Source organism: Lutjanus erythropterus, chromosome 7 (genome assembly GCF_056507025.1).
Source record: "Lutjanus erythropterus isolate fLutEry1 chromosome 7, fLutEry1.hap2, whole genome shotgun sequence".
In the NCBI taxonomy this organism is placed as follows: Eukaryota; Metazoa; Chordata; class Actinopteri; order Lutjaniformes; family Lutjanidae; genus Lutjanus; species Lutjanus erythropterus.
Genome location: NC_139323.1, coordinates 20,129,800 through 20,150,523, shown reverse-complemented (window position 1 = coordinate 20,150,523; position 20,724 = coordinate 20,129,800). Strand labels below are relative to the sequence as shown.

The following is a 20,724-nucleotide window of genomic DNA, read 5'->3' as shown; positions in this document are numbered from 1 at the left end:
CAGTTCACCTCTCAGCATCAATGTGTTATGTCACAGTGCTTTTGCACAAGATGAAGAGCTACAAATCATGTTTCACATAATTGTCTCATTTTTTCCTCTTAAAGTTCCAGTGTGTAAGATTTATGGGGATCCATTTGCAGAATATGGCAGAAAGGGAATAAAACAGGGCTGCAACTAACAATTATTTTCATTGTCAATTAATCTGTTGATTATTTTTCTGGATTCATCCATTAATTTGGTCCATAAAATGTCACAGAAAATGATGAAAGATGTCTATAACTGTTTCCCAAAGCCCAAGATGAAGTCCTCAAATGTTTTTCTTTTTTTTGTCCACAACCCACAGATATCACAGATATTATATTTTCTGCCATAGAGGAATGAAAGAAAACAGAAAATATTCACATTTAAAAAGCTGTAATCAGAGAATTTTGACCTTTTTTAACTTTGAAATGACTTAAATCATTAATTAATCAATTATCATAATAGTAACTGATTCATTTAATAGCTAGCTTTAATAGGCGATCTTAAATAACGCTTTGTTGATGTCATTCAACCTGTATTGGACCAGACGACAGAGAGCACAGCTGCCACTGCAGGAAGAACTGGTGATAGAAAATATCTAAAAAAAAAATGTGTTTATAAGCTCTTATGGTTTAATGACAACGTTAGCTGCTGAAAAGATGTTTAAAATGACTGTAACACACCTGTCACCTGTGCATAATGGTTTGTGCATCTTGTTCCTATTATCCTTAGATAGAAAAGTCGTAAAAAAGAGTTTATGTCTGATTTTCCTCTCAAATATTTTATTCGTTTTAATTTATCTGACATGCCTAGCTTATCTCCAGCTCTTATGTCCCAAATTAAATATGTCTGCTTGTTGTAATTCTGTATTGTTATAATATTGATATTTATTATTAGCATTTACAATTTTGCTCTTTACAACAAATTGACTTTCTAGATGTCTTGTGCAAATGTTTAAAACATTTAACCCTAATACAGCCATTATTCTGTATACAATACCTCTTTCTACCCCTCTCTGTACAGCTTCCAATGGTCTTTCAACCAGATATTTTCATCTAAATTTTATTCATTCTCGATTTCTAAATTTCTCTTGTGAAGCCCTACCATCTGTTGAGGATTCCTCCCCAGGACTCCAGGATTTTCTCAGGACAGTCTTTAGAAACGTCTCCTGTCCCACTGGAGATTTCGCTGTCGCTATCTGCAGGACACATAAATACACAGAGATATTAATATTTACAGCATAGATGGATCATTCCTGATATCTACCAACACCTTGTTGAAAAGGCCTAAAACATTATCTTAAACTGTGTTGTGTTGCCGTTGTGTTTTAATGTTTCACATGGTATTAAATGCACAGTCAAAAGACAACAGGACACGTTTTTTGGCCTTAATCACTTGTTCCAGGGCATTTCACAGCTCTCATTGTACACACACATATGTCAGGGAACTGTACTGCACATTTTAAAAACCTGTTAATATTGATGCCACACGCTCAAATGGAAGAAGGAGTGCCTGTGCAGTGCCTACACTCTCCATTATTGCTGTTCTCCTGTCTGGTGATTCGTGAGGCAGACAAGAGGCAATCAGCACAGTGAACCACTTGTGTTTAGATGCAGAAGCACTAATTGACTGTCCGGCCTGCTCTGCTGCTGGAGAGATGAACTGATCCCCACACAGAGACCGCCCACTGAAACAAACACGCACACAGATTCACACAGATTCACACTGTCCAGCACGTACACTGATAACAGGTGTAGTTCATAAGCCTATATGTGTTTATGTACTGTATACAGTATATTACACAGAAAGAGGAGGAGAAATGTACTACACATGGGAGGAAAAAAGAATTGAGACACAAATATAAAATTGGTATGCTATAGTGACTCACACACATGCTATTTCTTTTTGGTCCAGGGTTAACTCATAACCTATCTTCTCCCTCAATCATTATATTTAAATTTATGCAGACAAAGCTTTTTCTTCATTTATTTCTGGGTTCCAAACCCAACAGGTACCCAGGTACCTTCTGATGAAAAGTAATGTTTCTCATGTCCCAATCTTCACCCATTCTCAGCTAGTCCCTCTTAATCCTACACATGGATCCTTTGAAATTCACCTCATGTTTATTTAAATTTAGATAAGTCTGGTGCATCTGCTTGTTCTAGTACTGTACTGTTATAGTGGTGATTTATTATTAACATTTAAAATTTTGCTCTTTACAACAAATTGACAAATACAAACAGGTACCTTTCTATAAAAAGTAATGTCTATTTACTCAGAGTATGCAAACATGAACATTGGGCCATGCTTGTCTAGAGTGTATATGATGTAGATTGTTACACATTCATGATTAGGATTTAAGTAACTTAAATGGTGTCTTTAAAACTGAAAATTGGTGGTAAGTGAAAGAAAAAAAATTGAAAACATTTTAAAAAAAATCTCTGCACACTTGGCTGCATGACAGGTGCACTGGAGGAAGGCGCAACTAGAAAACAATGAAAAGAACTCCTGCACACTGTCTGGCTTACTGCTGAAATATTTATTTGATTCCAACTTTTCAGTCTGTCTGACCTTCATCATCATCGCATCTCTTTCAAACTCCAATGATGACGCCCACTTCTTTGACGATAAGTTCTTTGATGGCTGAACAGCCCTATCTTGGTCCCAGGAGCTCTATAGCAGGCGTAGCTTGCATGTGTTGAGGTAGTGCTGGCGGTGGTAGGGATGGCAACCATTGCTTCATTTCTCCTGGCTCTTGTCTGCTGTCTTCTTGTTGTCCTCTCCATTTCCAGCATATGAACCCCATCCTTACACAGCCATCACTAGGTGGAACGGTCAGAAGCAACATCCCCCAGGTCCTCAGATCCGATCTTGCACTTTTTCAAGACGTTCTTCATCTGGTCCTTACAGCGCTTCTTTGGCCCTCCCGCTAAAAGGTGACCATGATGTAATTGGTCACATAGCACTCTATGGGTTAACTGACACAGGGGCATCCTTATCATGTGACCCAGCTGCTGCAGCTGGCACTAAGCGATCTTGGCCTCAATACTTCTGCAGTTTGTCTTTGTAAGTATTTCAGTGTGAGGCACACACCAGATAATTCCCAGGATGCACTGGAGGCAGCTTACATGGAAGAAAGACCGGATGTCACGGCTGTAGGTTACCCACGTATCACAGCCATTAAGGAAGGTGGTGATGCAGGCTACTTGGTATACAATAATTTTTTGAGTTGAGGGATGATGGTTTTTGTTGTGAGCTTTTGTGTGATCTTAAACAACCTCCATGCATCCTCAAACTCTCAAACAGTCAGAAAAATGGACTCAAAGGTCACTATGACCTCTAACATGTTTTTGGCCATAACTCAATAAATCATTATTATGAGATTTTTTTAACTTCTGACAAAATTTCACACATATGTCAAATAGGATAAAATGAAGTGAAGATATCAACATCACTGTGATGTCATAATGCTCAGCTCTTAATCAGTCCTCTGTACTTCTCTGTAAAAACAGTCTCCAAGTGAAGACAGCGGGTTTCTCACTTGAAATTATTCAGTAGAACAAAAAAAAAATACATTTAATACCTTTTATTAAATTATGTCCAAGTCTTCACTACATATATTCTAAGATTCAGGACAAATATGGATGTAAACAGGAACCTGTCTTGGTTGGTGGAGGCAAACAACCACAACGTGGTAATTCGGATTTTTCATTCTTTTCTATGACCCACATCACTGTGATTATTCATAAACAAATCATGTCTTCTTTTTTCACTTGTCTTTAAAGGAAACAAAGGCTTGCTTGAATAAATTATGTCATGACACGCGGACGGCCTTAATGTAAAATCTACTGTAGGTGTTTGCACAACTTTAAAATACAGTGAGGTGCATCAAGTCAAATTTTACGTTTTTAAAGGTGGTCATTTCACATAAATATGAAAAAAGGGCACAATATTAGGTTTCACTGACATCTCAGTTAAACACCAACCACCCTCAAAAGTGTTAAAAGGCTTCATTCACTCCCACTGAACACTTAACTAAGGCCTTGGCATTAAATAATAAATCGAGACATTTTATCCGAGAAAACATGCAGCCACTATGCTCAATGCACTGCTGTTCCTATACATCCTTACAGCCTCAGCGGGAGCTTTTCAGGTCTTTATAAATGCTTGATGAGCCCTTTCAAATGGTTCAGACCGAGCACAAAGCTGCTGCCTCTGTCCTCAGATTGGCTAAAGCCACGTGGCAAGGAAGCGTGAGTCCAATGCCACTTCCAAGCCAAGTTACCAGGTGATGAAAGAAAGTGTGAAGACGAGGGCCATTACTGTTACCTTTTAATCTGGAGGGGGGCTGTGCATTCACTGTAGGATTACTTTCAAATTGGATCTCTCTGATGTTCAAGCCACTAGTGGATTGGTTTTGTCTACATTCGAGTGAGCAGGTACTCCCTAGTGCCATGAAGATGTTACTTTGAATCACCTTCACCCTTTTTAATGTACTTTTACTTATATATTTTGACCCTCATCTCTTATTTGACACCAGTGCAGTGAAATTAAATTTTTGTTTTATTGTGTTGTATGTGCAGACACAGAATGGTTCCAGTAATAAATAATACAGCATACGCACAGTGCGAATATATGTGTAATCACAGTCGGCGATTGTATATGAAAATGGAAAATATAGTATTTGTTTGTGTGTGACTGCATGGATATATAAAATGAGTAACAAAAAAACACAATAAGCAACAATCACAAACCATGCTGTGAAAGAGAAAGCTACGAAAAATGAGAATTGTCAGCTTCAGGCCTATTTTCCACATTGCAGCTTCCAAGAAGAAAAAAAAAAAGAATAAAAACATCCACATGAATTGAATGTGTGTGTGCTCGCAGCGGTGGCATCTACACTGGGAGTGTATTCATTTCTGTACACAATGAAGCTGACCTCCAGCTCTATGGCCCTGAGCGCCTCCAATTTTCAGCTCTGGGGGAGTGGAGGGGCGTTAAAGAAAAAGCCATCTGAATGGCTCCCACAGTGCCAGTTGAAAGCTGTCAGCTCCGGCCTTGGCAGCTGACTCGTGACTTTGGGCGAGTCTGCAGCTAGACATCGGAGAGACATCTTGTGCCTCCCACTCTGCTAATACCTTTTAGTGCCTCAAGGTGAAAAAAGTAGAAGAATCCTAACAGAGGCAAAGAAGAAATAGGCTACAGAATAAGACGAAATAGAGTTGAGGGATGGGCGATACAGCTGAAAAATTTATTATGATTTATCATGTTTCATTTCATTCAATATATGCTGACAATTACACCTTTTTGAGGACCCATTTCTAATACCAGCTGAATTTTGCCACATTATTTTAAATCTAAATGCCTTATTGTTAATTAATCACTTTATTTATCAAGACACACGGGTAATAGATCTAAGGCCTTTTCACACCAGAACACGTTGGGGTTTTTTTTGTGCAAATAATTTGCACGTTAATATTTTTTTTAACCTGTTTGTATCAAATGGAAGCTTTCACATCAATGACCGAATTTCGCTAAATAATGTTGCGGCTTTTATTTTTTCAGATCTGAGCAATCCAACCGTATGTTGTTGACAACATCAGAGCTAAAACATCCAACATGGAGGATAACTTGTTTCATACAACTCCATATTATATGATAAAAGGGGGGGGGGGACTACAGAGACAACAATTTCAAAGAAAGACAAAGTGTGGAGAGGAATAGCAAATGAGCCTCAGCATGAGGATGGTGTGTATATCAGCTTCAACAGTCCTTCTCTCTTTCTCTATATTGGCTGTAACCAGGTATGTTGGGGTCATGTTTACTTGATGTTGATTGAACCTTTTTTGCCCTGGTGCGGTTCACTTTTAGAAACTTACTAATTTCTTAGCAAAATTGTGTTGCACTTGGCAAGAATAGTCCGGTGGGTCAAAATTTTGCCTCTGAAATACTCTCAATTTCATACCGTTTATTTAATTCACTGTTCGTTTGTAAGGACCTTTAATCTACTAAAAACAAAAAAAAACTAAAATACCGGTTAGCTCTTATATTATAGTAACATTTCATCATGTCTACACTCATTTGTTCACTCCATGTTGTTTCTGTTGCTGTGTCACAAGTTGCAACACACCTCTTGAGTGGCTGTTTGCGTGAGTTTGCATTTAATGCATTTAAGTGAAACTAAACATTTTATTGTATAAATTTCTTAATACTATTCATGCATCTATTGCTGATATACCAGTCTTGTTTTATTGACCAGGCCCTGATGAGTTACTAATGTTAAATGTTTCCATGTATCACAAGTGAATAATTGAACAATTGAACAAATTTGGGAAACATTTTTACAGTGAAAAAAGAGATGCTTTTTTGTTGTGCCAGAAAACTGTGGGCATTTGTAGCCTGTTGAAATGGAGCAGGCTAACAGCTAAATGAAAACAAAAGCATTCACCTTTATCCAAACCAACATCATGAAGCATGTAGCCTGAATTGTGGCCAGGTCTAATCTGCAACACCTGCACAACCGGGCCAGTGGTGAGGTGGAAATGCCAGTCCTGTTTATATTAGTGAGCTGAAACTGGGTCATGTTTGGGAATCACTGGAGTCTAACAGCCAGTGTTGGTGGGTTTAATGTTATTGCTGCTTTGCCTCCATCCCTCCGGCATAGCTGCCATTATTGATGGGAAAATATCAGGTCAGCTTTAAATTTAATGGAGTCAGTGTCTCAATACAAACACTTATACAGGGAATTCATATGACAAGCAAGACGGTTTGAAAAGTGACTGTTCTGATTGATGGTGTGCTAATGGACTGTTTGCAGAGACACTGGGGTCAAAAGCGGTCTTTGGACATAGAAATCAAGTTTTTTTTTCCTTTCATAATACAAAGAATACGGTCTAGATCTACTCTATTTGAAAAGTACACTGAGAAAACTTTTGGCAGTATATAAATAAAAGTGAATTGAATACTGTTGCCACTTTCATACATTTAAACAGCTGGCACTATATTTTGCTAATTAGAAAGATTATTAATGGAACAACCACCCGTGGTGCTTGGTGCCGCTTGACTTTAGAGGGCTGTTCATTTCACCCTCAAAGGGCGTGTGGGGGGTGTTGTGATTGTAGCTTGATACTGCACTGCTGTAGTGCTATAAGCCAACAAGCCCTAACAGGATTGGACCAGGCTCCACACAAAACCACTCAGGCTTGACGCACTAGCACACACAAGCGTGCATAATCACACAAATAGCTATCAAAACCCCTGAGATTCTGCCTGCAGTCATTGCTTTTCACAGCATAACAAACACACACACACTCACACACACACAAAATCTGTTGTAAAACACAGAATACACACCCTTTCTTGCACACATATGCAAACACACACACACACACACTCAATCTCAGTCCTCACAATCCATCCACATTCCTGTTATCACATGTCTTGCCACACTCACTTACACACGACCCACATAAGCACATGTTCAAACACACACACGTACATACATCCCCGCCAATGTTTACGTGTCCAAACAAAATTAAACTTCACTGTTGATTCATGTCAGCCAATGAATAGTACACGTGTGCTTGTGACAGGGCCTCGCTGCAAATAAAACAGTCTGTGTGCGTGTGCTGGTAAACTCTATTTCAGACTGAATATCTGGACCTATGATCTCATTTAGATGAGGCACGCATGCCACCCAGAAAAAAAAAAAACTACTGGATATATGGAATGTAAAGCAAATGCTGCCCCCGAGAAGCTTTTTTTTTTTTTGGTAGCTATGCAGGTTCATAGAAACATCTCATTTTTCTCTAATATTGAAGGCTGTGAGGGATTTGTACAGTGCTACGCAATGTGAGGCCACATTTACTATGTATGTACACACACACACAAACGTATAAAAAAGTTAGTAGTAATACTTCCAAAGATAAACATAATTTGCATCATTGGTGATTATGTGATGTGGTATGGTTAGTATATGTTGTACATGATTAACTAAAGGTAACAGGGGTGGACACCAAGCAACTGAGGACAGAGCCTCCATACCTTCATCAGCCTCCTCTTCTTCAGTGGGCGAGGCCAGTCGTCCTCTCCCTTCATTGCTTCTCTCTGCCTCTCTCTGAAGACTCACCACCTCATACACAGCGTCGTTCTGACCCACCCTCTCCGGTGCCTGCTGTACACACACACACACACACACACACACACACACACACACACACACACACACACACACACACACACACACACACGGTCATATTTTTTTTTTTTTTTTTTTTTTTTTTTTTGGCATTTTTGCCTTTATTGACAGTGACAGCTGAAGGTATGACAGGAAAGGGGGGTGAAGAGACAGGGGATGACATGCAGCAAATGAGCCGCAGGTGGGATTCGAACCAGCGGCCGCTGCAGAGGACTAACAGCCTCAATACATGGTGCGCACGCCCTACCGACTGAGCTATAGGGGCGCCCATTATTATTATTTTTTTTTATCCCAAAGGGGAAACAATTTAATGAATTGAAAGGACAAATCAGTAATATAGTTACTGTAATAAATCATCACATGAGCAGGATTTTTCAGGGGTTAAGGAAATATGCTTAGTTGAAACACCCCAGCTTCTCCGATAACAACATTACAGCCGCAGTGTCCTCCTTTAAAATTTCTATTCCAGTCCATAACTTGTGTTATTGTTTCACGTTCATTAGAGCTCAAATTAATGCAGAATGTTTGCCAAATGAGGAAGTGCCTGTTTATGAGTCGTAAGAAATCATTAATTATCTTTTAAAAGGAGTAGAAGTTTGTAACGATTAATTGAGCAACATGTTAATGGAGTCTGGAAGGCAGGAAGTCACTGAATTCAAACTATCAAAGTGTGTATTTTCAGAGCAGTGAGCTTTTGTTTTCAGGATCATGGGCTTAACTTTACATTGACAGACAACTATCAGCTATAAACAGCTGACCAACTTACAACTCGCTTCAACCATAGATTGTATAATTTGTCAATGATGCCAATATACAGTATTAATAAACTTAGAGTTGCAACTGGCAATACGATGTTGCTATTTCCACTGACAGACTAACATATATCTGCCGTGCACAGTTTTGCTACTTAATATTCAAGTGCAATGATCGTGAATAAAAGTATGACAATGTGAACTTTTGTCTTGTCTTGTCACAGGTGTTCATGTGCTGCTCTAGTTAGAGATAAAAACTATGATCAAAATGTTACCACAAAATTGGCCTGACCAACTTCAAAAAATTTAAATCATTTACAAACTGATCAGCAGGTTTAACAAGTAACGTTTTGTGTTGCTTACAGGTTTGTTTCAGTTGTATTTTTAAGTATTCATTGAATACTGGAGAGATGAAATTTTAAGAAAATTTCATATCACAATTACAGTCCCCAAGGTTTTGCACTGAAAAACTCTCAACAATTTGAAATGGCATCATGTCCTTTGCGACATCAAAGCCTAATTATTGTTTCCTCCCTAAAATACTGCATGTGAGCAGCCCCCAACAAGACAGTGACTCATGGATGAACTGACCAAAACGGCAACATAAATCAGAGCCAGGAGACGATCTGATGCTACAGTGGCTCAAGAGGCTCAATTTATTTTTAGATGCTTTTACATATGCAGATCACTGATGCCTTCCATGACAGGAAAACTACAGTAAGAGGAGTAGAATCAGATGGTGTGGAAGTGTTCATGTGCTGCTTTAATAACTAACTACATCACGGCAGCCAAAGAGGTACCAGTCACAGGCTAGCAAAAAGTTCCTCCAATCAGTGCAGCATCTACGAGGGTCAACCTCAACAGGGCAATTAGCATGGCCACCCTCAGACCTGACACTGACCAATCTGTCCAGCCAGAGCTCACCGTTCCATCAGACGACACTGACAAAAGAAAACGAGTTGGGAATGAGCAGCCACCGCCATCAGCAGGAGAAGGTCTGCTGCCACCCAACTGGGGTGGGATGCAAGGAGTTTGCAGGCCAGCCCCTCAATTAAACCGTCAACCTAGCGGAAGTCACAGGGGTGAATAAGACGAGCAGTATAAAAGCACCGACAGCCACTGACAGCTAACAAGCTCACAGAAGCTGACTGCGCTATCTGCCCACAGCACAGTGATGACAGGTATAATAAGAGTAAAGAAACGTACAAACATAGAAAAATTGTACAGAATGAACTTTATACAAATAAAGCTACTGCAAAGAGTTTTTAACTGGTTATGAAACAGTTTCAATGTTTTACTGATGCCTCTCCTTCAAATCAGATGAAAAAAGCCTGTTTACATTTTTCCAGGCAAAGTTACACTGAGTGGCACGTTAGCCAGTTAAAAAGAAGCAGTAGGAGATTTTTGTAAAAATAACTTCATTTCTGACGTCGTATTTTGTGTTATGTTGAAGGAAACACTGCCAGTTCTGTCCGCAGGGGTCTCCAAATTCAAGAAAATACAATAGCAGCCTTAAAGTAAAATGATTTAACCGACTATCATTGATTGAATATTACTGTGATTATATTGTAGCAAAAGTTGTTGAAAGACTCTGCAGACCATCTGTGTATTTCTTTGATTCTGGCTCATTTTCAGTAATGAAATGCATTTTGTGTGATTTTTTTTTGATGGACTATACACTGAAATGAATAAACTAAAACAATAATTTCCACTCAGGAGACAGCAAAAAGAAGTCTGTTTTGAAGTCTAAAGTTTAAAAAATTGTTAACAAAGCTAATAAAGCTTTTAACTACTCCTTAAATCCATCATAATGGACTAAAGAAATGCTTAAGAGAACAAAGACACAAGCAGACTTGACCTTGAGTGCCATAAGCTGCTGATGTTAATTTCTGGTCTATTCAATTACTGTAACGCTGTTGCCTCTCTCCTGCACCTGGTAGAATGGATCAATGTGCTGCATTGATCTTCCCACTCACATGGAGTCTAATGACTAACTCAAGTCGGTGATGAGAGCACAAATTGGGAGAGAATATGAAGCCTGGCCATTTTCTAGTGAAAATCCGAGGAGGCTTAGGTAACAAATGAATTACTAAGATTGATGTGGGCTAAAGGAGGCCCACTGTATAAACATGGTATCATCTGCTGCGCTTATAATAAGAAAAACAAAGAAGAGAAAAAAGGTTTACCCCACATTGTCTGCGGATACATAAAGAACAGATGTCTCTGTGAAATGTTTTTCTGTGAATTTTACCTCACAAAATAATGGAACTGCTTTAACAGTTCATAAACTTTTGTAACATCATTAATTAATAATTTTCAACTGTTCATCCTAAACAACAGCACACCTGTACTCATATCCATGCAAAAGAGCCTCTATAACAAACCTAGTCAACAAAGGCTAATGAGGACTAGCCAATCAGAGTTCCTGGAGTGCGGGTGGGAAAAAAAAAAGCCATCAATTAGTCAGGGCTTTTGATGTGTCCATCTGGCAACTGTGTGAACAGCAAAAACTGGGGTTTGCTTTGACATAAGGTTTTAACTCTGGAGTATATTTACTACTGGAGATGTAGGTACAAATACAGTATCCAAAACTAAGAAATTTCTTCATGTTTCATATTTTCAAGTAAAACAAAACAAATCAGACAGAACAGCAGCTCCCCTCCCAATAGGAGTATCAGGAAACTAAAATAAAACTACTGTGCCCCAGTCTCTTCTGTTAACATTAGGGTACAGATTGACATCAGTTAAATTGAAAATAATAATAATGATAATAATAATAATGATAATAAAAATTAAAATAAATACCATGTCTTGGGGTCATTTGCAGATAGTTTTACACATACAAACATATTGAATCTCATAAGCCTGAGCATTAAACAATTAAAATTTATAGAATGCATGTAGTAAAAAGCGGAAAAGACAGTTAGAACCATGGAGATATAGTTGAGTGATGACAAATTCATCATAATATGGGTGAAATTAGGGCATATCTTTTAACACCATCAAGTCCCTACCCCGAAGACAATACAGACAGGTCTGCAAAATAAGAAAGGAAAGGCTGCCACTTTGAGTAAAATGTTCTTTTGATCCCTCTAAATGTGTATTTCATTTTTTTTCTAAGGTTAAATATGACATTATATGTTTTAATCATGCAGAACATGAAGGCGATGGGGGAGATTTCCAGCCAAAGAGTTGTGAATGCAATATCATCCTTTTGTTTAGTATTCAAGACTGAGAACAAATTATTTGGTGCTGCAAAAATGGCAATTTGTCTCAATAATGACTCCTAAAACAGGGTCTTGAAAATTAAAGACCGATAATTTTGGAGAGCACAACATGAGCGAAACATATGGGTCAGATCTGCGAGTGAATGAGAGCAACAGTCACACCTCAGGTGGGTAGATCTCAGTTAGCCTGGATTCACTCTAATGAGACAGAAGGTTTTTGAAGGATGTTTTTGAGGTATTTACTTTTTCCCTGAACTGGGAAATGAGTGCATACAAAGGACTGATACAGTAAACTTTTTGTGTGGCTGTACATTGCAATAATAATGTATGGTTGTCAAAAAATCCCATGGTACACCATTTGGGAACCACTTATCTAGCCTACAGGCCTGGCAGGTTTGCTTCCACAGTAAAGCAGACACCAAACACATTTTCCAGCGAAGCAGACACCGAAAACATTCAGCGAAGTTGGCAAAGATAATTACATCCTGGTACTCCAGCTGGCTAATGACAGTTTTTGGCAAAATAAGACAATAGGACTACATATTTTATATATGTGTGTGTGCGTGTGTGTGTGTATCACCTCTGATTTCCATCTTCCAGAAAAACCTCCACACAATATTATCTTTTAATTAGCTCTTAACCACAGCACCAGTCCAACACTCTTCCATTTACTGAGGAGATAACTAGAGAGGCAATCAGGCGGACGAGTCAGACCGCCGCTGTTAATTACCCACATGCCAATAATGAGACAGAGCCTCTTATTAGCTCCCTACAATCCAAAGCTTCCCCACACTCCACTGCTTTGCCAGCTCCCCACGGCCTACTAAAGGAGATCTGCTTTTTAACAGGGGAGCGGAGGCTTACAGCTTAACTGTATTTTTCTAAGCACCTGCAGCAACTGCTCAGGCTGACTGTCCTTGTGTTGGTGGGAGGTAAAGTGAATGTGCTTTCTTCGCTCTCTCTCTCTGCACTTTTTTAATCAGCCAGCTTGTGAAGAAAATCAAAAAGCCAAACATTTCACGATGTGTGATGTTTGTCGTTACACATCAACAGTAAGATGCGCTCTTAAAAACAAGGGTTATAAAGGGCTTTTTTCTTTTCTGAAGGTCTGAAGGTCTACACAGAACCATTTGCTCATGAGGAAACCTTTTCTGAAAAAAGGGTTCATCAAAGGTTCTTTGTAAGACTAGCAGTTCCAACCAACCTTTTAATTCAAAGAACACTTTTTGGAAGGAAGAGTTCTTAAAGGATTGTTGAAAGCATCAGTGTTTACAGATGTTTTGAATCGAGGGTAAATTGTAACATTACATTATTGTAACATCTGAGAAAATGATCAACAGATTAAATGATAATGAAAATAAACATTAGTTGCAGCCCTTGTATTGTTATTTATAGGTTATCGTGCACTGGTTTCACTAGTCCAACCCACCTGAAATCAAATTTGGTCCCATGGACCATGAACTAAAATGAGTTTGACACCCCTGTATGATTAGCCCTCTATGGGGTTCAGTAGTTTTCTGCCTCATTGGTAGAATATGATATGGTTCTTCGGAGGACCCTCAGAAGGCAACAGGGACACAGTTAAAACTCTGATAAAATACAGTGATATTAGGGCTCCCTGCATAGGTTCTACATGAAATCTTTGGAAAATAAAAGGCTTTTCAACAGAACAACCTGGGTATATAAAAGGGTTCTAGTTAGAACCTGCTGGGTTGGTTCTAGTCGGTGAAATCTCAGGAACAGGGGTGTCAAGATTCTCCAAATATATTATTCGATATCATTCCCAATTTTAAGTTCCTGATTCAATTTGATTTAAACATCTTTTTTATTTTGCACTGACAGACTGTTGAGTCTTGATTTGTAGAGATCAACAGTTCATTGATCTTAATGCCCTGACAACTGTCATTTACGTATTCAAATATTTTTTTTTTAAGATTTCATTACAGATCAAATGTAAGTTAAAGAGCCTTGAACATCATCCTTTGTGTTTAAATTGGTAAATGCATGTATTTTTTGCCTCTTTTCTTAATTGTTGTGATTGTTTTTGTCTTCATGTTTGTGATGTTGATAGAGCTGCTATGGCGACAAATTTCAGCCTCGTTCTAACAATAAAAGTATCATCACCATCATCATCACCATCATCATCATCATCATCATCATCATCATCATCATCATCATCATCAAAAAGAAATGTCATTTCTTTTTCCAGAGTGAGGACATTACAGGGGTACAAAGAGATCTGACAGAGATCTTGTGTTTTAGGACGGGGAGGGAAAAACATGTTGAACTTCAATGCATCAGCCTGACAATGAGAGGCAGGCAGACTAAAGGAGGAGGATGCACAGATGGAAAGAGAGAAACGGCAGTCAGTTGATGAGACATTTGCATCTTTCAGCACAGATCTTACAACAACCAAGTGTTTGAGCTCTCTTGGGTACAACATTTGACTGGTCACTGACACAGCACCACGCCTCCAAGCTGCCTGCTCTGACCTCCTCCTCCACTCCACACATCCCCTAAGCTGCCCAACCACTTGCTCCACTTTTCCCTGGTCTTTGTGGAGAGTTTGGGCTGAGTTTGGAAGCGATGCTGTTCTGGGCTGTAAAACCCTTTGAGACGTGTGTGATGTTGGGCTATATCACTAAACTTAACTTGACTTAAATAACCTTGTGAAAGAAATATGGCTGACACTGCCAGAGGTCTCTACCCAGACTCCTTCAGTTCATTTATTTAAATCAGTACACTTTCACATTTGGTTTATTTTTGAATATCTTGAGTTTTTATGGACGAGAGCAACCCATGCAGGTACTTTGCTCCTGCGTCACGCTTCTGCCCCTTTAGGTGAAAACAACCATGAAATCCATGACATATTCTACAGATAAAGACACTGAAACTGTATTGAGAGGTGTTACGTTGCTAGTCTAATGTCAATGTGACTATCAACAGATCATTTTCACTGTCTATATTTCCTTAGACCTGCACACATCCCTTGGAAAAAATAGGCAAGGTGCCAAAGCTCTAGATGATGCCTGAAATGTGCGTGAGCCACACTCTTCACATGGACTGCATGGCTGCTCTAACCTGTTCATATGGGTGACAAAATGAAAGGTAAGAGGTTCCACCATGCACACGTGCTGCAGTGTGTCCTGGACCTGACAGTTTTAAATGAGGAAAGCTGCCACTTTCTTTTAAAGGCACAACAGCCAGCTCAGAACAGGGCATGCCAAACTGACTGTGTGGGTATAACGGCTACTCCCTAGGGCATCAGGGCTGTTTGGCCGTGGTATAATTCTTGCCCTGAACTAGATCGAAAACTAATTTACCAACAAACTGATATGTCTATGAATCATCCGAGACATAAGATATCTAGTACTATAGTAACTTGACAGAAAATGAACTGTTCTGACACGTATCCAGGGATCTTTATCGTTTCTACAAACTGGCGCGTAGTTTTACACTCTGTTTTACACTCATTTTACACTCTGCAGGTTATTCACACCTTCATATCATATGGGTTTATTTTCAGGAGCTCTTTTACCAATTAGCTTTAAAGCCAAATATTCAACCGCTACCCTAATCTCAGAAGCCCATCAACCTCCTCATTTAATTCAGTTAGTCGAGCAGTCTGACTGTGGGTTTAAGAGGGATTTTAATATAAATACTGGTATATGCATGAAAAGGGGTGTAGGTTCTGTGAGGGCTGTAATAGTTGCAGTAAAGATACCTGTCTGAGTCTGAGGTAGAAGGTCTCACTGAAGGTCTTGCGGCTGAAGTACCAGAAGCGTTCGTTTGATGGATAGACCCTGACCAGAGTTTCCATCAGGAAGCGAACTGGCTCCACCACCTCGGTGACAACCAGGTCTGCTGCCACTGTCATGTAGACCTGTTTATCTGGAGCAAACCAGAGAGGGAAAGAAAAACGAGAGAAAAGGCAAGGTTACTGTGGAGGCATTATGCAAGAGTCTTTTGTTTATCTTCTTTTCACTTCATATGAATCAATCTAAGTAAAAGAGAGCACTGATTTCAGTCAGTGAAGCTCATTTATCTAAGGTCTATAACTTAAAAAAGAATACAGTGTTATGAACACATGATTAACAGCTCCAGGTGCACTGCAGCTTTCAGAGCATTTAAAGTATAACCAGGCTATGATCTGTCCACCAGTCAAAAGCTGACAAACATTAGTAAGTCTGCACCAACCTGTTTGGCAGAAAATAGCCTAAACCTTCATTTAAGAGAGTGATTTTTCTCTCATACTTGAAGCTAGTAAAACAATCTAACTTTACAATGAATTTAAAAATCCCTAAATGTACCTATAAACTGAAGATATTTTGCTTTTCATTTGATTGGCTTCTACTGTGAGGCAGAAAATCCACATCATGTATCCTGTGGGGATGCCACACCCCCTAGTGGATGAGGATTTAACACTAACGTCTCCAACATCACAACCGAAGTCCATAAATTCATTTCATAGTACATCGGAGGTCTTGGTTTGCACAACAAAAAACAAGATATGTGAGACTCAAACCAGCTAATCACGTAATGCTTCTGTTGTGGGGACAGTCTAATTATAAAGTAGGAATAAACAAACAGAATTGAAAGAGAGGGTCTGGAGAAGCTTTCTCACAGTAGAGAGGTTTTATTATTTTAATCAACTTGCAGGGGGACAAAAAGTAACTACCAGTATTTTAATATACACTGCAATTATGAAAATGTTGTTTTGTCCTGTTTAAAGAACAAAATGGCAAAAAGGGACTTGCTGATGCTAATGTTGAAATAGTTTATCGTTTACTGATTAAAAAAAAAGACATGTCTTTTGATAAGATCGGGCTCTCCAGGCGTTGGCTTCAAGTGTCTATAGTAGACACAAGTCATATGAAGACAGTTATTAGGAAGCAACCAGTATTTCGTGAAAACCAGGAAAAGAAAGTTTAGCTATACTAGATGAACTTATATACAAATTATAACTAAGAAGACCAACAAGATCATTTTTATCAACAGAGCTTTAATGTCTTAACAATCATTGATCCATTAGCAAAATTACTTCCTCTGCAAGAAAGACACTAAACAAGAATCTTGATAATGTATGAAAAAAGAAAGTAACTTTAATACTTCATACTTTGCTCAAATCTAACTTTTAAATAGTATTTCTCACTTATTTGAAATTTAAGTTATTAAATTAAGTTATTAAGTTATGATCCGACAGCCCATGGTAAATGCACATACTGAGAACAACCAAAATAAACATTTTGCAATTGTGGAAACGCAACCAAACTTCACTTTGTCCCAGCAACGCTCTGAGTGAAAAAGTGGTCCCATGACCTCTTTAAGTTCTCACCTTCATCACTGACTCTAGCTAACGTGTTCGTATGATTCCATTTTTAATATAGATTCTGTATTTCTCTTTCATGAATAACACTCAACTATAAGTGTGATTTCACAAAGTGTGTGTGTGTGTGTTGAGGATAGTCGGGCTTTATACTGCCTGACCACCATAAGGTAGACCACTTTGACAGATCTGCCATCCACCTTCAAGTCAAACTCTCAGAGCCTTCAGGTCAGCAAGTTGCCAAGTAGTCTAATTTGTTAGCTGTAAGGGATTTGGTGAGGAGAGCTCTCTGCCTGGATACACTCTGTGGGATCTGCTCTGAACACATGCAAAGGCTTCCCTTTTAAAAAGACAATAACAGTCTTTTCTCATGTGCGTAATGATAAATCAGCTTGTTCAATTCCAATACACTCATCTGAGCACACTCTGGCGCACAGCTGGGCAAAATGCAGCCCGGGGTCGGATGTGGCCCACTGAAAGGTTTCATGTGGCCCACAAGGCCATCATGGAAATACCAAAAATTAAAAATCAATAGCATTTTGCTTACCATTAAACCACTGTCAGACTTTTATTTTAAAAAGGGTCAGTGCTGTGTCCATTGGTAATGATAATGAACTGTACCTTTTACATCAAAAAGCTGTTTATGTTGTTCTTCTACTTTTGCTGCTACCATCATCCCGACCTGTATGCAGCATGCACTGTATGTTGTAAAATGTCAAGTTTTGGACATTGCCAACAAAATATTAGCCCACAATTCATCATGTGGCAATTCATAAACAGTAGAAGTGCTGTACATAGAACACTTCAGACCACTCCATTATTAGAGATTTGGCCATTATTAGGACCTCATATCATTTGTGTCTGGCCAGCAATTCTGTTTAAAAACATGAAAAACACTTTTTATATTTCTTTGTAGTTAATTCATGAATATTTCATTTTATGTGCTTGTTCAATTCAGGTTCAAGAACCTCAAGTTCATAAAACAGTTACGACCAAATCAACAAACACTTCCTCTTTCTCTAACTTAATACCTACATTTAGAGGTATAACATCAAGCATGAGTATATCATCATAATATACTGGGGCACAATCAATTGAAATAGTATTGAAATTTTGAAATTGCAGTATGGCAAAGTGCAATATCCAAATTGCAGAACACATTTTTTTGTGTGTGTAATGTGTGTTTATACATTTTTTTAGTCCCTATCACCTTTTGCCATGTATCCAATGTAGATAAGAATTAGTCTTTAGTGACTTTAAAAGAGTGACAAAACAGCTTTGTAATGAAGTACTGTAGTGCTGCAGAGATGCCTTGGCCTACAAATCTTGTTCTCTAGATGTAAGAAAGCAAGTTTCTTTGATAAAGATCCCAACAAATGTCACATCATTATGACTTTAAAGTTTTTTCAGTGAATATGAAAACTGTGATGCAAAAATGACCATTCCCACTAATCACAATTCACACTGCAATATCTGTCAAAAATAATGACACTATGATTTTTTTCACCATATCGTGCAGCACTGTTTCATAATATATTAACTGTGTGTGCAGTAGAATAATGTTGCATATTACAGTAGTTCATGTTGCCAATGCCTGTAAGCTAGTAGCTCATACAGTGTGTATACATGTCAAGATAAAAAGGAAGTGTGATTCAACCCTGTGTTCATTTTCATCATGGTCTATGTTATCAACTTGTGCTACAATAAGCCTCATCATGCAAAACAAAGAACCAATAAAAAGAGCAAAGTGTATAAGACCTGCAGCTGCAGTATAAGAATGCCAGACAGAACGGCAAAGTGAACTGCATAAGAACAATTTCCACAAAAATGCTGCTATTTTAATTCTCTTTCTCACATGAGTGAGTGTCCACAGCTCTGTTGGTTTTGCTGCCTGAGACGATGTGTTCATGGTTCAGTGTGTGAAAACATGCAGAGCTTTGACAAGTAATGGGTCACAAGGCCAGGTACAAGACTGTGTTACGCTAGAGAATGGATGAAGGCAATTATCACATACAAGTTCCAATGCAAGCACTGCATAATTCCCAGACGTGACCTTGAGCTTTGTGCAGTCCCTCATCACATCTGTGACAGTAATGTATGGAAAGAATTTCCACATCATGTGTATACAGCCAGTAAACAGGCACTGCTGGGCTCCGTTTAACTCAGATCATAAATGTTGCAAAACAGCACAGTTACTCAAAAAAAAAAAACCTAATTTTACAGGCAGCTGCAAAATTGCTGTTGTGTGCACAAGCATAAGAAAAGAAGGAAATCTGAAATCATTAAAACATTTTACTCACAGGTCTTTATGCATGGTTGTAACTTAATTTTAGGGCTGCACATTTAATCACAATCGGGATAAAACTGCAGTATGGCCAAGTGCAATTACAGTGGCTATCTTTACTCTGCATATTTCTGGAACTTTTTAATATCTACTTACTCACACATATAACCACATTTATGGATGAAAAGAGACTGATTCAGGTGTTGAGTTGGCTTGGTGGCAACGCCAACGGTAAAACAACCATGCTGCTCCGCCGTCACTCATTTATTCACTTAATAGAACCTTTGACAATAAAATTCCACTTCCTGTTAATTTGTTACAGGTCAACGAAAAAACGCACAGGATGACAAAATAAAGCTCAGAGGTCAAAACAAACAGGAATAAAGTAATACAAAATATTCAACAATATTCCCTGACCTATTTAAATATTCTCTCACTCTGCTCAACCAGTAATACAGTTTAGCAGTAAACAAACTTACTAAATGATAAATGGTGCTTACAGCAATATCCAAATTGCAGAACCAGAACCAAATCTCAATTTTTGAAAAAGGGAAAATGTTTGAGAAAACAGCATTATAATGAGGTACTGTAGTACTGCAGAGATGACCTGGCCTATATATCTTGCTCTCCAACAAAAACATGTTTGTTTGGTACAGACCTCAATAAATATCACATCATCACTATATTAATCTTTTTTTGTTTTGTTTTCAATGAACATGAAAATTGTGGTGCAAAACTGATCATTTCCACTACTCACATTGCAAGTTCAGTCAAAATAATCGCAATCTGACTTTTATACCAAATTATGCATCCCTACTTAATTTTTTTTTGTACTAAGGCTTTTAAGTTGCCAGCTTAAAAACATAAAACTGCAAACCTTTAATGTTTCACAGCTACTGTAAATGAAGATAAGGCTG

General features: G+C 38.5%; 1 protein-coding gene across 2 annotated transcripts in view; it reads right to left on the bottom strand.

Moving 5' to 3' along the window:
* Positions 1-20,724, bottom strand: part of rabgap1l (RAB GTPase activating protein 1-like) — a 162,980-nt gene that overhangs the window by 124,717 nt on the left and 17,539 nt on the right. Inside the window, exons 10-12 of one of the 2 annotated variants that reach the window (XM_084723124.1) lie at positions 15,922-16,088; positions 8,065-8,194; positions 1,126-1,219 (exon numbers count right to left, since the gene is read on the bottom strand). In XM_084723124.1, the coding sequence (XP_084579250.1) occupies positions 1,126-1,219; positions 8,065-8,194; positions 15,922-16,088 (391 nt within the window). The remainder of the gene's footprint in view (positions 1-1,125; positions 1,220-8,064; positions 8,195-15,921; positions 16,089-20,724) is intronic. The other variant, XM_084723125.1, reaches the window with a different exon arrangement.